The sequence below is a fragment of the Rhincodon typus genome, chromosome 24 (assembly GCF_021869965.1).
Source record: "Rhincodon typus isolate 14 chromosome 24, sRhiTyp1.1, whole genome shotgun sequence".
Classification (NCBI taxonomy): Eukaryota; Metazoa; Chordata; class Chondrichthyes; order Orectolobiformes; family Rhincodontidae; genus Rhincodon; species Rhincodon typus.
Window position 1 is genome coordinate 853,993 of NC_063355.1, and position 14,193 is coordinate 868,185.

Sequence of the window (14,193 nt, forward strand, 5' to 3'; positions counted from 1 at the left end):
AAGTAGACAGTTCTTAAGTGGACCTACTACATTTTGACTCATTAACACAGAAATACTGGAACAGTTAAACACTGTTCTCATATTTAGAAGAAGGACAAGGGGAGCATTTTGTAAGACAATTGAGAAAGTATGATGAAATCTGTAGAAATACACCTGGATGTACTACATTGGTGAGGCACGATGTGGAGATGAGGGAGTCATCTGACACTCATTGTAAACACAGTTGCTGGTTAAGTAGTAGCAGGAGATGGTGCAGATGAGCCGGAGCTAAGGGGGAAAGCAAATGAAGACTCAGCTGCAATAAACAGCTGAAATATCTGTCGACTAGTGATCAATTATCAATAACAAAGGCCTTCCGCCTGCCAGCAACTTTGTGATTGGTTCCCAAGTACTGGACAGCTTAGGATAGTGAACAGGAAAGGGATATGCCATCACACCTCCACCAAATCAGGAGCTCTCTCTGTTCTCTTTAGTAAAAGCTACTTTAAAACAGAGACAAAGACACTAAAATTTGAAGGTGTAGTGGACAGCGAAGAAGATTACCTCAGAGTACAATGGGATCTTGATCAGATGGACCTATGGGCTGAGGAGTGGCAGATGGAGTTCAATTTAGATAAATGTGAGGTGCTGTATTTTGGAAAGGCAAATCAGGGCAGGACTTATACACTTAATGGTAAGGTCCTGGGGAGTGGTGCTGAACAAAGAGGCCTTGGAGTGCAGGTTCATAGTTCCTTGAAAGTGGAGATGCAGATAGATAGGATTGTGAAGAAGGCGCTTGGTATGCTTGCCTTTATTGGTCAGTACATTGAGTATAGGAGTTGGGAGGTCATGTTGTGGCTGTACAGGACATGTTGCAATTCTAGTCTCCCTCCTCTTGGGAGGATGTTGTGAAACTTGAGAGGGTTCAGAAAAGATTTACTAAGACATTGCCAGGGTTAGAGGGTTTGAGCTATAGGGAGAGGTTAAATAAGCTGGGGCTAATTTCCCTGGAGTGGTCAAAGGTTGAGGGGTGACCTTATAGAGGTTTATAAAATCACGAGGGGCATGGACAGGATAAATAGACAAGGTCTTTTCCCCGTAGTGGGGGAATCCAAAACTAGAGAGCATACATTTAAGGTGAAAGGGAAAAGATATAAAAGGGACCTAAGGGGCAACTTTTTCACACAGACAGTGGTGCGTTTATAGAATTAGCTGCTAGAGGTGGTGGAGGCTGGTACAATTACAACATTTAACAGGCATCTGGGTCGGTATATGAATAGGAAGGGTTTAGAGGGATATGGGCCAAATGCTGGCAAATGGGACTACATTAATTTAGGATATCTGGTCGGCATGGACAAGTTGGACCGAAGGGTCTGTTTCTGTGCTGTATATCTCTATGACTCTATAATCTTTCCTTTTGGCTGTTGCTGTAAACTATAACCTTTAATAAGGCTGATGCAGTCATCCTCTTCCTTCTGCAAACCAATGAAAACATTGGAGAAGGAAGACGGAGAAGCAGTGTTCTGATCAACACAGGAATTATCACAACAGTTCCAATGAACAGAGATCACTGGAATGCTTTCCTAGTAATTCCGCTGTCCTTAGCACCAGTGTTTTCTCCTTTGTGTCTGTGTGTGTGTGTGCGTGTTTGTAAGTTTATAAGAGGGTTAAACATTTAACTTGTAGACTTACATGCCATCAGTTCATGTTTACTTGTAGCTAGATTTGTAAAAAATATAGTAATTCATGTTAAGTACAAAAACCAGGTCTGTGTTTTCTGTTAACCTGAGTCTGAAAGTCAGCATAATTGTGCAATTCTGCAGACTACTAAAAGTCTTTAACTTTTGTAACAACACAAGGAATACTGTGCTTGTTTTCCAGCACTCCCCCTAGTCAGGCATAACAATAGAGAAACCCACCTGTCGGAAGTGTGATAGAGAAACTCATCCCACAGGGGGTTGATTAAGAAATTCTCCCAACAGGAGGTTAATATAGAAACTCACCGCACAGGAATTTAATAGAGAAATTCACCCACAGGAGGGCAAATAGAGGAACTCACTCCACAGGAGGGTATTAGACAAACTCACCCAAAGAGGGGTTAATGGAGAAACTCACCGAACAGGAGGTTAATTGAGAAACTCGCCCACAGGAGGGTAATAGAGAAACTCACCTAAAGAGGGGTTAATTGAGAGAATGTACACGCGCCCACGTGATATTTGTGGCTGAGATTTGAGGGCAGGACTGAGAAACAAAGCCGTGGCGGGGTATATAAAAGACAGATCGGAGTGAGGGACTCACTCAGTCAGGATGCTGGTCAGTTGGGTTACTGTAACTTTGCTTGTGTGCAGCGGCGGTAGCAGCTCACTGCCTATTCCCCGGGAACGGGAGCAGCAGCAGCAGCAGCAGCAGCAGCACCGGGTAAGAGAGGTTCAGGATCAGACGAGCTTTACTCTTGTCAAACATGTTCGTAGCTGTATCGTGTGGGCGCAACACAAGTCTGAAACTCTGGCAGCCGAGCGAAGATGTATTAAATTGTGAAAAGTTAAATTATAACATTTAAAGTGCATCGGCCACAAAGTGCCAGTACCAAAGGGAGTTGGAATCAGGCAGTGGTTACGAAGTATTCACAATCGAACAATTTTACATCGAGTAAACTGTATTATGCAAATATCTATATTGATACATGAAATTGCAGATTCTGCGTGCAATCGGTGTAGTAACATTTATGTCCCTTTCTATTGTGTGTATTAAATCCGATTGAGATTGTTGGAGGAGGTAGTGGTGAGGGTTCACTGCAGACGTGCTGCTTTCTAGTGTCCTGGTATCCCCTCCTGATAACGTCCTCCCCCTTCTCCATCAGCCCAGAGAGAGAGAGAGACAGCTTTGACTGAGAGCTTGGAAGATTCAAGTGCAGACATGCCCCCAGGTATTCACTATAAAAGAGACCAGACAGCAACTCTTAGCAGACCGTGAAGACAGCTCGTACCCTGTCTGTAATTGAATCTCAATCCTCAACTCTTATCAAAACCAGCCAGAGTCCATTGACCCTGGCTCAGTTCAGCTCCCACTGAGAAAGCTACAACCGTCCCCTGTGACTGGAACAGATAATTCCCCACCCTAATCCATCGATCTCATCTCAAATCTCAGCCCAAACAGAATACTCTCCCTTGTAACCGAGGGACAGAGATTTTGGGAGCTAATGAAGGAATTCTCTGAGGATTAATGTTGAGCTTTCTGGAACTTGCTGCCACTTGATGTTTCCGAAAGTTACAAACTTGTCTGACTAGTTTCACAAAGGTGAGTAGATTTGCCCCTGAAATAAAGCCTGGGGATGAAGTTATGGAGTGTCCTTTGAGTGCTGTTCTTTCTGTCTCCACTCAAGGGGATTAGTTTACACTCCAGGTGACGGATTTCTGTTGGTCCTATTCACATTTCACCCTCAACGCCCCCCCTCCCCCAACGCCTTATCAGACTGTGGGATGATGATAATGACAGGGTGGAGGATGAAGACAGAAGGGTGTGTGTTTGGAGGGGAGCAAGGGGATGGGGTCATTCAGTGTTGCACAGATGGAGACCGTAAACATGTGAGATGTAATTCTCTCCAACATTACTTTCTGTTCAATTTTTATCTGTAAATATTTTAAGTTTCTTGTTCATATGCATGAAGCACTGTTAAGTGATTTTTTTTTGTTCGGTTTAAATCATTGATCAGTTGTACAATTGGTCTAAACTCATGATGATATTAGGTAGTGAGCGGTAGTGTAACATTGTTGATTGATCCTGGGTAACTCAGTGAGTCAGCAAAAGATAACAGGGTAAAGGAAATTGGTTTTGAACTTCATAGTGGTAATCTTAGAGAGGCATAGAATTAAGCAATTATTGTCGAACTAAAATGGACAAGATTTTGGAGGGGATCCTGAAGGACAGAATTTACATGTATTTTGAAAGGCAAAGACTGATTAGGAATAGTCACATAACTTTGTGTGTGGAAAATCGTGTCTCACTAACTAGATTGAATTTTTTTGGAAAAGTGACGAAGAAAATTGATAAAGGCAGAGCAGTGGAAATTGTCTATAAAGACTTCAGTAAGGTGTTCAACAAAGTTCTGCATGGTGGACTTTTTAGCAAAGTTAGTTAGATCACATGGAATGCAGGGAGAACTACCTGTTTGGATATAAAATTGGCTCAAAGGTAGGAGACAGAGTTTGGTGGCGGAGGGTTGCTTTTCAAACTGAAGGCCTGTGACCAGAGGTGTGCAGCAAGGATTGGTGCTGTGTCCACTGCTTTTTGTCATTTATATAAATGATTAGGATGTGAATATAGGTGGTATGGTTACTAAGTTTGCAGATGACACCAAAAGTGGTGATGTGATGGACAGCGAAGAAGGTTACTTTAGTTCAGAGACCTTGATCAGATGGGCATATGGGCTGAGGAGTGGCAATGGAGTTTAATTTAGATAAACATGAGGTGTTGCATTTTGGTAGGGCAAATCAGGGTAGGATTTATATACTTAATGGTAAGCTCCTGGGGAGTGTTGCTGAACACAGACTTTGGGGTGCAGGTTGATAATTGAAAGTGTAGGTAAGCAGGGTAGTGAAGATGGAGTTTGGTATGCTTGCTTTTATTGGTCAGTGCATTGAGTATAGGAGTTGGGAGGTCATGTTGCAACTGTACAGGACATTGGTTAGGCCACTTCTGGAATACTGCATTCAATTTTGGTCTCCCAGCTATAGAAATGATGTTGTGACACTTGAAAGGGTTCAGAAGATTTACAAGGATGTTGCCAGGGTTGGAGGGTTTGAGCTGTAAGGAGAAGCTGAATAGGCTGGGGCTATTTTCCCTGGCTTGTTGGAGCCTGAGTGGTGACCTTATAGAAGTTTATAAAATCATGAGGGGCATGGTTAGGCTGAATAGTCAAGGTCTTTTCCCCAGGGTATTGGAGTCCAAAAGCAGGGGGCATAGGTTTAAGGTGAGTGGGGAAAGTTTTAAAAGGGACCTAAGTAGCAACTTTTTCACGCAGATAGTGGTGCATGTATGGAGTGAGCTGCCAGAGGAGGTGGTAGGGGCTGGTACAATTACAACATTTAACAGGCATCTGGGTGGGTATATGAATAGGAAGAGTTTAGAGGGATATGGGCCAAATGCTGGCAAATGGGACTACATTAATTTAGGATGTTTGGTCAGCGTGGAGTAGTTGGACCGAAGGGTCTGTTTCTGTGTTGTACATCTCTATGACTTTTTTTTATTTTTGCCTAGTGACTTTCCTTCCAGTGTTTGATCATTTTCCAGTTGATGTTTAAAGATTACAAACAGCAAGTCCTGACAGACTCTGCAGGTAGCCACTCATACACTCCTGCAGTGTGTAAATTCACACTTAATGGGATTGGTTAGGGCTGAATGGCCTGTGTTGAGGTGTAATGGCTATTGGCTATTTTAGGTGACTTTCCTGGCATTCAGATATGTTGTTAAGATGATAAGCAACAGCTAAAAACAGGCTGATTTTCTTTTCTTTCTCGGTCCTCTAACAAACCTTATTGCTGAGTTCTTCGTTCCATTCTGTGAGGGGTAAAATTTCTAGCAAGCCCTGAGCTTAGGCGAGCATGGGCAGAGAACAGAGGCAGTCTTAAACCATGCATGTGATAACAGCCGACACCAGACAAACTCAAAAGTACTCAGCACAGCATGGAATGGTGTGGGTCTATTAGAGCTAAGCATTTAGCTTAATGGCAGAGGCCAGTAATTTTAGTGCTTATTGTAAGTATTTAATAGCATGCGATTTTTATAAGATTTAGTTTTAAGTAGTTTCAATTTGTGTTTTAGTGTTAGTTTTAAGTCTACATAACTGATTATATAATAACTGTTATCTAACATGCCCGCGCAACTAGGGCCTGTTACATGCACATTGTGTGCCATGTCGGAATGCCAGGGCATTGATATGGCCTGGAAAACCACATATGCATGAAGTGCTGCCAACTGCTCCAGCTTGCCCTCTGGCAGTGCATTCAGGAAGCTGCAGAGAGTTCAGAAAAAGAGCAGGCATGTGACTTTTAGCATAAAAGGGCTTCCTAGTTTTAGGGCTAGTTTTGAGGTGCAAGCATAACAGGTTTCACCTGAACAGAGACGGAAGCACTGTCTTTACAGTGGCGTGGACTTGTGCTTGTGGAGAGGACACATGGAGAAAATATTAGCAGCAAAGAGTAGGAATAAGATACATGAAAAGCTGAGAGGGACAAATGGCAGCAAAACAAAGTGCAGAAAAAGCAGGAATAAGAGAGGAAAGTAGCAAAGCTGATCAGCAGTGTTAGAATGCGTTAATTCAATTAGTATTATAAACAAGTTTGACAAAGCTATAGAGGTAGGAGTTTAGATAGGCCACATGGAGTTGTAATGTTGTGACTATAGCATAGGCAGAAATGGGAACCAAACATTCCTTTCTCCAATGTTAATCTTCTTCAATATTCCTCCTGAAGAGACTTGAGGGGTGATCAGGTATACTATTACCGTTCTCAAAGGACCAATATACTGGAGCGTTCAAAGACTGAATCTATTTAGCTTGAGTTCACGTACAAAAAGGAGTGTACACTGTGGAAATACAGGCAAACTCCAGAGAAATCTATCTATCAAAACTAAAGATGATTTTATCCAAACAAATATACTGGGAAAGAAGCAAGATAAAATGGTTTGGGCAGAGTGAATGGGGCAAAACTACACAACGCAGTATTGGAACAAGGGAGCACATGTTGCAAGGTAATTGGTACATGAAGCAATGGAGAAAGCTTTTCACAAAGTGAGTGGTAACAGGGAGAATTGATAAAGGTAATGTAGCAAATATTTTTAATTAACCTATTTAGACATGTTATGACACATGTCTGGGGTAGGTGGGACTTGGACTTGGGCCTTCTGTCCCAGAGGTAGGGATAGTACCACCACACCTCAAGACCTAACAGAAGGTACTGAAGTATCTGAATGACAAAACACTACTGGTAGTGATGTGGTTCAAACTCAAGTCTCCAAAGAGCCTGGAACCAGAAACTGAATCCAGTGCCTTATACCACTTGGCCATTCTACCACAGTAACTTTGATCTTTCTTACCCTCTCCCATTGTAGTAGATATTTATGTGAACTTTCAAGGCATTTCATACATCAGACTTAGCCAGAATGTCAGTGCTTTGAAGAGCAGCCAGCTGTAGTTCAATGCATAGTGCCCCCATCTCTTGAGTCAGAAGGTTGTGTGCTTTGGTCCCATCTTAGAACTTGAGCACAAAAGGCAAGGCTGACTTCAGGGCAGTGTTGGACATTTTGACTTTTAGATAAGACATTTAAAATGAGATCCCCTTTGCCCACCTAGTTGGATGTGAAAGATCTCAGTATTGTTTCATACTAAAGTTATCCAGATGCTGTGAGCAATTTATCCCTCAATCAACATTATTAAAAAAATGATTTTTTTTCTGGTTATTTGTGGGATCTTTCTGGATGTAAATTGGCTGTTGTTTCCTACATTACAACAGTGATTTCAAGAAATATTTCTTTGGCTGTAAGCTCCTACAGATGTCTTTGAAAGGTAATACGTAAATGCAAGTCCCTTCTTTGAGTAGAGATATTCAAAATTGAGAGGTTTTGATCCACCAAGTTAGAAGAAATCATTTTCTCTGACAAATTGGTCACTTACCAAATGTCATAGATTTAAAACAATTGGCAAAAAATAAAAGAGGAGAACTGATTTGAGTTATGATGTGGGATGCATTAACAGAAGGCAGGTGGAATCAGGTTCAATAGGAACTTAAAAAAAACTCAACATGTACTGAAGAGCCTAATTTGCAGGGTAGTGAGAGGAAATGCTGATTTGGACAACTTTCAAAGGTGCATTCTTAGCAAGCCTCGTTCAATGCTGGAAGATTCTATATCTATTTCTGTTTGTTTCAATTTGTACTTTCAGCCCATTAAACCATCTAGCAGCAAGTCAATTAAAATTCTCCAAATTCACAGTTCTATTAGGTAGAATGGAACAATTTGATCTGAATATCCCTGGCTTTCCACAATTTAGGTTGGTGATTAAAAATAGAACACCTATGAGTAAGTCCACACTCACATCCTGTCTCTGACTCTTTGGTGCTTTTAACTAGGGTCAGGGGGTTGGTGCTTGGTTAATTGTAATCTTGAGAATTAACAAAACCATAAATCATTTTGTCAATAAAAATTCTGCAAGGAGCACAGTTGCAATTTCACATGATTAATATGGTGGTCATATTCAGAACCTGTTGCATTCAGCGTGGTTGTAGTACCTGCACACATCACAATGAGGTTGTCTTCACAAGGATTCTACGGTGGTCACTCCTACCAATGGTGTTTCGGCCAGATGCATCTGACAGTTGAATTGGTAAAGGTGATGTCAGTAAGTTGTTTTTCCCTCTTGCTAGTTCTCCCTCCAACTGCTGAAGCGATCGTTTGTATACCATAGCTGTAGCCAAATTGATTCTGGCTTTGGCCCATTTGGCCACCTGCTCCCTCTAGCAGTGCAATGTACTTCTTAATCAATACCACCACCCCTCCCACCATCCTTTTTCTATCTTCCCTGAAAGCAACGTATGTAGAAATATTGCATCGTAGGTCACCTAATTATTCTATTAGAGGTTTTCCTATCAGTCTTGGGTTCCATTTCACCCTGGCTAGTCTTTGCTTCACCCCTCTTCCAATTCACCTGATTTACTTGCTGTTATTGTCCTGCAAAAGTAGTTTAAACCTTTACAATACTATCATAGAGTCATAGAGTAATACAGCATGGAAACAGGCCCTTTGGCCCAAACTGGTCCATACTGACCATAGTGACCACTGAGCTAGTTCCAACTGCCCACATTTGGTCCATATCCCTCTAAACCCTTCCCATCCATGTACCTATCTAAATGTTTTTTAAATGTTGCTATTGTACCTGCCTCAACCACTTTCTCTGGCAGCCCATTCCATTTACGCACTCTCTGCATGAAAAAGTTGCCCCTCAGGTTCTTTTTAAATCTTTCCCCTCTCAACTTAAACCTATGCCCTCCAGGTTTCAATTCCCCATCCCTGAGAAAAAGACTACATGCATTCATCCTATCCATGCCCCTCATGATTTGAGACACCTCATTTTATATACCTCATTCTTTGGTATCATTCTAGTAAATCTCCTTTGAACTCTCACTAGACTTTAAACATCCTTCCTAAGGTGCCCAGAACGAACACAACACTCCAAATGTGGTCTGACCAATGATTTGTAGTAGTGTAGCATCAGTTCCCTTTTTTTATACTCTATTTATAAACCCAAGGATCCCTTAAATCTTCTTAACAACTGTTTCAACTTGCCTGGCCACCTTCGGATAATCATGCATGTGAACTTTGAGGTTCCTCTGTTCCTGTACTCAACTCAAAGTTGAACCATTAAGCTTGTGTTTCTCTCTGTGTTTCTCACAACAAAATGCATTACTTCAAATTTTGTCCCTCTGAAGTCGCTAATCGTCATCCTCGCAATTCAGCGATCTTCATATCTTAGTATCATCTACAAATTTAGAGATTTTTGCCCTCAACAATCACCTCTAGATAAATCAGAAAAGCAACAGTCCCTGGGGAACACCATTTTCAACCTGTCTCCAAACTAAGAAATGTCCATGTATATGTAAATATCCTCTGCTTTCTAATTTTTAGTGAACTTCTCATCCATGCTGCCAAGGACCCATTAATTCCAAGCATTTCTAATTTGCTAACCAACTTGCCATGTGGCACGTATCAAATGATTTCTGAAAGTCCAAACATACAACATTGACCAGGGCTGAAAGACTCCGCACAGTGGATCAGATCAAAGCTCTGCAGTCCTGTCACTTCGAATTGTGAATAGTCATGGACAATTAAAGAACTAATAGGAGTTGGAGGATCTACAAATATCTCCATCATTGACTGAGATCAACGTCAATGCAAATGGCAAAACTGAAGTATTTGCATTCAGCCTCAGCCAGGAATGCTAAGTGAATGATCCATCTCAGCCTCCTCCTCAGGTTGACAGCATCACAAATGTCAGTATTCAGCAATTTCAATTCATTCCATATCATATCAACAAACAGCAGAAGGGAATGGATTCAATAAAGGCTAGGGGCCCTGACAACATTCTGGAAATAGTAGTGAAGAAATGTGCTCCAAATCTGGCAGCACCTAAGCCAAGATGCTGTAGTATAGCTATGACACTGACATCTACCTGACAACGTGGAAAATTAACTCAGTGTAGTCTGTCCACAAACAGCAGGACAAGTCCAATCCAACTAATCAGTCTAATCTAAATCATGAGCAAAATGATGGATACATGGATGGATGCTCTCTAAGGCTCTGTTTCCTCCAGGATCATTTGGCTCCTGACCTCATCACAGTCTTGTTCCAAACTTGCGTAAAAAATGTGCTGAACTCCAGGGGTGGTGAGAGTTACTATATTTAACATGAAGGCAGGTTTTATAGACTATGGTAACTCTTAGCAAATATGGAATTGAAGGGAATCAGAGAAATTTTTTCCACTGGTTGGAGTCATTCCGAACACACAGAAGGTGGTTGTAATTGTTGGAGGTGAATCATATCAACCTCAGTACAAACCTACAGTTCTTCAGGGTAGTGTCCTAGGCCCAAGCATCTTCAGCTGCTTCAATGACCTTCCCTCTATCATAAGTTCAGAAGTGGGGATATTTGCTAATGACTGTACAATGTTCTTTACCATTTGAGACTCCTCAGATCCTCAAGCAGTCTGAGTTTATAAGCCACAAAACCTGGACAAGGTTTTGTCTCAGGCTTGAGGTGTTAAGTGGCAAGTGCCAAGCAACAGACATCTCCAACAAGAGAGAATATAACCACCACCCTTGAAATTTTCTAACTTGCAGCTTCCACAGCTTAGCATGCAACTATCATAGAATCCATACAGTGCAGAAGCAGGCCATTCGGCCCATTGAGTTCACACTGACCATCCAAAGAGCATCCCACCCACACCCACCCTGCATTTCCCATGGCCAATCCACCTAACCTGCACTTCCTGGACACCATGGGCAATTTAGCATGGTCAATCCACCTAGCCTGCACATCTTTGGACTGTGGGAAGAAACCGGAATACCCAGAGGAAGCCCACGCAGACACGGGGATAATGTGCAAACTCCACACAGAGAGTTGCCCGAGGGTGGAATCGAACCCAAGTTCCTGGCGCTGTGAGGCAGCACTGCTAACCACTGAGGCACCGTGCTGTCCTATATTCCTGTATTGTAGCTTTGCAAGGTTTTCACCTTATTTTTAGATATGCCTGGTAGTGCTTCTAACCTCCTTCAATCTTTGTTCAACCAAGGTCTGTTGCGGCTGTACAGGACATTGGTGAGGTCACTTTTAGAATACTGCATACAATTCTGCTCATCCTTCTATAGGAAGGATGTTATATATACATGCAATTATACAATACAGAAAAAGACCCTTCGGTCCAACTCATCCGTGCCAAACATTTATTCCTACTCCATCATAACCCATGTCAGAAATTAGCACGTGTGAAGCAATGGAAATCTTTCTACTATACCCCACTTTGGAAGCCTGGCAGTTGGCAGACCAGCATCTCATTGTGATTGCAGCTCACTAGGCCCCGACTCATCAGCAAGTTTCCCAAGCCATCAGTTCGCTTTGCCAGGAATGTGACCTTCAGCTCTCTGAGAATCAAGCAATCAATCTCTCCTTGTGTCAATTTTCTTACCCAAGTGTTTCTCCACAGTCACTGGTTCACTTGGCACACCTCATTCCCAGCACTGGATTCAACAATGCCTCCTTTCTAGCTGGAACAGAACAGGAGGAGACTATTCAGCCCATTGAACCCGCTCTGCCATTCAGCATGTTTTATAGCTGAGCATCTCCTTAGTGCCACTTTGCTACACTATCTCCTTTTCCCTTTGTCACTCATCTCCAGTAACGTACTGATTATTGTCTTGAACGTATCCAATGATTGAGCTTTCACTGCCCTCTGGGATAGAGAATTCCAAAGAATCACCACCCTCCCTCAAGAAGAAATTCCTCTTTCTTAGTCTTAAATGGTCTTCTTGAGTTAATATCCCTGGTTCTACAGTCACTAGCGAGGGGAAACATCCAATCTATAAGCCCTGTAAGAATTTTATAGGTTTTAATTAGATAGCTATCATTCTTTGAAACTGTAGGGAACAGAGATTAATCTGGTTTAATTCTACCCTTAAATAAGACTGTAGTTCCACACAATATTCCAGGTAATGTCTCACAAAGTCATATACAACCACAGCAAAATATCATTTGTACTCCAGTCCACATAAAATGAATGCCAATTATTTTGCTTTTCTAATTACTTGCTGCACCTTCATACTAGCTTTGTGATTCATAAACAAGGACAATCTGATCCCCTTGGATGCTCCGTCATTCTGTCTTTGAGTTTGTTTTCCGCCAAAGTAAATATTTTCACAGTCTCATTATCTTCCATCTGCCATAATATTCCATTTACTTAGCCTGACCAAGTTCTCTTTAAGCCTCCTTGCACTCTGCTAATCTCGCATTCTGACTTAGTTTGGTGTCATCAGCAAATTTAGAAATATTACAATTTGTCCTTACGTCCAATCACTTTTATATATCAATTGTGAACAGTTGTGGATCCAGCACTGTCGGCCCCACTACTAACAACCTGCCATCTTGAGTGATCCAATTATTCCCACTCCTCTGCTTTCTGTCTATTAATTGATTCTCAATCACAATGAGTATATTTCCTGCCCAACCTCCAAACCTATGCAGTCTAATTATTTTCTCACATGCTGTGTGGGACCTTATCAAAAGTCTATGCTACAAGTATTATCCTCAAAAAACCTGAACTTTGTTATCTGATTTCCCTTTCATAAATCCATGTTCACTCGACCCAATTTTCCATTCTTTTTCTAAATATCTAGGGAGCACATCCTTTAGAATAGATTCTAATATTTCCCTGCTACTGGTCTCAAGGTAACAGGTCTGTAGTTCTCCACTGTCCGTCTCTCTTTTCCTCAGTTATCAATTACTTGGCTTACATTTGCTACCTTCTAGTCAACAGGAACTTTATCAGAATCTATAGAATTTTGAAAAATAGCCACGAAATGCATCTACTTTTACTGTAGTTAATTTGTTTAATCTACTTGGGGTGAAGCTAATCTGGTCCAGGAGATTTCTCAAACCTCAATCCAGCTATTTCTCTTTTTTTTTAAAAGTAAATCTTCATGAAGACTTATTTCTGTTGGTTCCTCAGTTCAACATGTCCATGGTTGCATTATAAAACATAAAACATAGAACAGTACAGCACAGTACAGGCCCTTTGGCCCACGATGTTGTGCTGAACTTTTGCCCGAAACCTATGGTCTATCTAACCTCCACCACTACCTTATACTATCATCCATATGCCTATCTAATAGCCGCTTAAATGCTCCTAATGAGGCCGACTCCACTACCTCTCCGACAATGCATTCCACGCCCCTACCACTCTGAGCAAAGAACCTACTTCTGACGTCTCCCCGATATCTACCTCCTTTCACTTTAAAACTATGTCCCCTCATAAAAGCTACCTCCACCCGAGGAAAAAGTCTCTGGCTGTCTACTCTATCTATACCTCTGATCATTTTGTACACCTCTATCAAGTCACGTCTCATCCTTTGTTTTTCTAAAGAGAAAAGCCCTAGCTCTTTCAACCTTTCCTTGTAAGACCTTCCCTCCGTTCCAGGAAACATCCTGGTAAATCTCCTCTGCACCTTTTCTAACGCTTCCACATCTTTCCTGTAATAAGGTGACCAGAACTGGACACAATACTCCAAATACTTGAGGCTTTTGTATAGCTGGAGCATAACTTCACGGCTCTTGAACTCAATCCCTCTATTAATGAAAGCTAACACACCATACGCCTTCTTAACAACTCTATCCACCTGGGTGGCAGCTGTCAGGGAACTGTGAACATGAACCGCAAGATCCCTTTGCTCCTCCACACTGCCAAGAATTTTTCCATTAACCCTGTATTCTGTTTTCAAATTTGTCCTTCCAAAATGAATCACCTCACACTTTTCAGGGTTAAACTCCATCCGCCACTTCTCAGCCCAGCTCTGCATTCTATCAATGTCCCTTTGTAACCCAGAACAGCCCTCTGCACTGTCCACAATGTGACCCACCTTTGTATTGTCCGCGAACTTACTAATCCACCCTTCCACT

At 41.8% G+C, this 14,193-nt stretch overlaps 1 protein-coding gene across 1 annotated transcript in view; it reads left to right on the plus strand.

The window, feature by feature from the left end:
• Nucleotides 1-2,286: 2,286 nt before the first annotated feature.
• mmp11a (matrix metallopeptidase 11a) overlaps nt 2,287-14,193 on the plus strand; it is an 80,220-nt gene continuing 68,313 nt past the window's right edge. The window contains exon 1 of the mRNA XM_048611681.1: nt 2,287-2,397. Within this exon, the coding sequence (XP_048467638.1) occupies nt 2,287-2,397 (111 nt within the window). The remainder of the gene's footprint in view (nt 2,398-14,193) is intronic.